This window comes from Mus pahari, chromosome 11, assembly GCF_900095145.1.
Source record: "Mus pahari chromosome 11, PAHARI_EIJ_v1.1, whole genome shotgun sequence".
Classification (NCBI taxonomy): Eukaryota; Metazoa; Chordata; class Mammalia; order Rodentia; family Muridae; genus Mus; species Mus pahari.
Genome location: NC_034600.1, coordinates 2,874,745 through 2,877,900, shown reverse-complemented (window position 1 = coordinate 2,877,900; position 3,156 = coordinate 2,874,745). Strand labels below are relative to the sequence as shown.

The 3,156-nt window shown below is 46.8% G+C and overlaps 1 protein-coding gene across 1 annotated transcript in view; it reads left to right on the top strand.

Moving 5' to 3' along the window:
* The first annotated feature begins 521 nt into the window (after positions 1-521).
* Positions 522-3,156, top strand: part of Adamts16 (ADAM metallopeptidase with thrombospondin type 1 motif 16) — a 106,396-nt gene continuing 103,761 nt past the window's right edge. The window contains exons 1-2 of the mRNA XM_021208625.1: positions 522-608; positions 703-805. Coding sequence (XP_021064284.1) covers positions 549-608; positions 703-805 — 163 coding nt within the window. The 5' untranslated portion in view covers positions 522-548. The remainder of the gene's footprint in view (positions 609-702; positions 806-3,156) is intronic.

The following is a 3,156-nucleotide window of genomic DNA, read 5'->3' as shown; positions in this document are numbered from 1 at the left end:
GCAGAGGACTTTGGAGTAACACACCAAGACAGTTTTTCACAAAAGCACAGGGGTGAACAGCTAGACTGTGTCCTGGCCTCGTCTCTACCTTAAGTTCTCATGTAGGTGGACAAAACACCCTCCTGCTGGGTTATAGGTGTGAAGGATGCCCAGTACTTACCAGGAGTCAGCTTCATCTCCTCTCCCTGCCACTCCTCCCTTATCCTCCTCCTCCTCCTGGTACCCCTCCTCCATGCTTTACTCCCTCCTCTATCCCCTCCCCTCTCCTCTCCTTTGCCCTCCCTAGCCCTGCCCTCTCCTTCTCTACCCTCCTCCCTGCTGTCCCTTGGTTGTGGCTTGCCGCCCCGCCACCACTGCCACTCCACCTCCGAGTGCGGAACGAAGTTGCAGTGATAACTCTGATGTGCATGGTGGAATCGCTGCCTGGAAACCCTGCGATTTTGCCGGGTCGGTCCTCTGCACCCTAGCATACTGCTAACACCGGGAGTATCCAGTGACCCAGTCTAGACTGCTGAGCAGAATCCTGTGAGCCCTGGGGCACTGGGGCCATGGAGTCCCGAGGTTGCGCTGCGCTCTGGGTGCTGCTGCTGGCGCAGATCAGTGAGCAGGTGAGTCCTGGCTCTAAGGCCAGCAGAGTCTCTGACGGCTCCAAGTGCATTCATTTTCACTGAGGTGTTCTCATTTTTTTTTTTTTTTCCCTAGCAGACACCTGCGTGCGCCCTGGGACCCGCAGCTGCAGCGTCTGGGAGCCCGGGAGACCCGCAGCCTCCTCCATCCTCCGGGTCCAGCTGGCTGGAAACCGGCGGTAAGTTCGCATGGTGGGGGTTCTCGTTCCGGTTCCTCACAGGTAAGCGGCCCGCAACCCTCTACGCTGGTCTGCAAGCCTCCTGGGACTCAGGACTCCAAAAGCTTTGAAGATGTTATCTTGCTTTTTCTTTTCATTGAGAGCACAAGCTCATGCTCACGAATGACTTCTGACCAATGTCTGTATCTTATTTCCTAGTAAAATGATAATGGCTAGCTAATATATATATATATATATATATATATATATATATATATATATATATATATAGGAGGAGTGAGATATCTGAGTGTAGGAAGACTCTAGATCACTCTATATATTGACATCATTAATGTATACACCAAATCTATTATAAACAACGTAGTCCCCACTCCAGCATATTCCCCCTCTTCTTTCACACTGAAGTCTTCTCTACTTTGACTGTCACAGGAGACAGAAGACAACCTCATTAATATCACTAGCACAGGGGACATTAAAAGGATGTGTCCTGGACCTCCTCGAACATGAACTTGAATTCAAGTCTTCTGCAAGGTTCAGCCACCTCAGTGATTCACAAGTGGCTTTCCCCCGTGAGGTGTCCTAGCAATGACACCTGGTGACTGAGAAAGCAGGCCAGTGCACTTGCTAGGAGGTTCTACTCCCTGGGTCCGCAGCAAATGCAGGATTTTACTCACCCTGTCCTTTCCTGGGATGAATTAGCTTGAGATTGTTAGCAGAATTGGCGACCAGAGGCGAGCCAGGTTTAATCTTCTCGGCAGATTTTCAGAACATTTACAGGATTAAAGAATTGACACTTTGGAAATCCTCATTATCGCTTTCTTCATCACGATAAATTTACAAGAACTGAATCCCTCCTACTGAATACAAGGGTTATGAGTCTCGACTATAGGACTCTGAGTGCCACTGGAGGGCGCCAGACGCAAACCGTACAGTGGTTTAGCCTGCAAGGCAAAGCTGATTGTGTTTGAAGCCCACCCTGTCAGCTGCATCTCCAACCCTCTTCTGATCCTCTTATTTCGAATTCTGAAGCATCATGACCTACAGGAGGTGTTCATGCTCTAACTTTGGACCCTGCTCTACTTTCAGAATAAAATTTTAAAAAAAAAATCCATGGGGACTCAAGACATTTTGGCCATTTATTTATTATGTGTGTAGGGTGCATGGCCCGATGGAGGTCAGAGGACAACTTGTGGGAGTCCAGGGATCAAATTCTAACTGTCTTGCTTAGCATGGAGCAGGCTGAGCAATCCAGCCTTGCCCCCGGGACACGTTTATTGCACTAATGAAGTGTTATCCAAGATGATAACATTATAGACAGAACACTATATTCAGGAAGAGAAGACAAGCTTAGTGCCTGAGGCCACAGACAGGCTTCTCGTGCCTGGTGCCTCAGTCCTGGATCCCAAGGGCAGTGTTTCCATGGACTCTCACTTGCCAGGTCAGGGTGTGCACAGAGGGTGTGAGTCCTTGCAAGGTGGAGCTGACTTTGTGAAGGCAGGGTACCTTCACCCTTCCCTGGTTATCAAAAGAGAAAGAGTCAGAGCAGACAGCAGCCACACAGCAGAGGCAAGGTGTAGCAGAGCACCTGTGGCCTCCAGATCTGCATATTGTGCACGACCCATCTCCACGATACAAGATAATTTCTTAATTAACTCTTTGGAGCAGTTTTGAGTCTGGCCTCAAGGGAGACCTGTAAGGGTTCTGGCTATTTTGCTGCCTTTGTGAAGTAATTATGCAGTGCAGAAGAGAGCCTCACGCACCCCTGGAGACAGTGATGGATAACTAAATTGAGATAAGTTGGATTATCAAGCATGAATGTATCAATTTACATTTTGATGCCTCTCCATTGATTTTTATTTCTTGTTTCCTCAACGGTCTCCTTCCATATTTGTCATTGTAATAACATCTTTGGTTTCTGCCAAGAGCACGGCACAGGGTTTTATCTTTTTAAAAACTTTGGCTTTCCAGATCTCAAGGCAAAGTTCGGAAGTTCTTTTGGCTTTTGACTGGGGGATAGAGAGATTGCTCAGAGGCTGAAGGTAGTTACACCTCTGCTTCCCTCTGTTCTCATTCATTGCCCCAGGTAGTCTCATTTCTAATTTAAATAATATATATGAATATAAGATTTACACATGTGTGCAAATTATCAGCTCCCCAATAAGAAAAAGTGGTATATTTGTCTTTATGGGTCTTATTTTGACTTACTTTGATGACCTGTGGTTGTATACATATATTTTCCTGCAAGCAAATGACATGGCTTTTTAGCCCTTCTCGTGTGTGTGTGTGTGTGTGTGTGTGTCTGTCTGTCTGTCTGTCTTTTTTTTTTTTTTTTTTTTTTTTAAAAAAAAAAG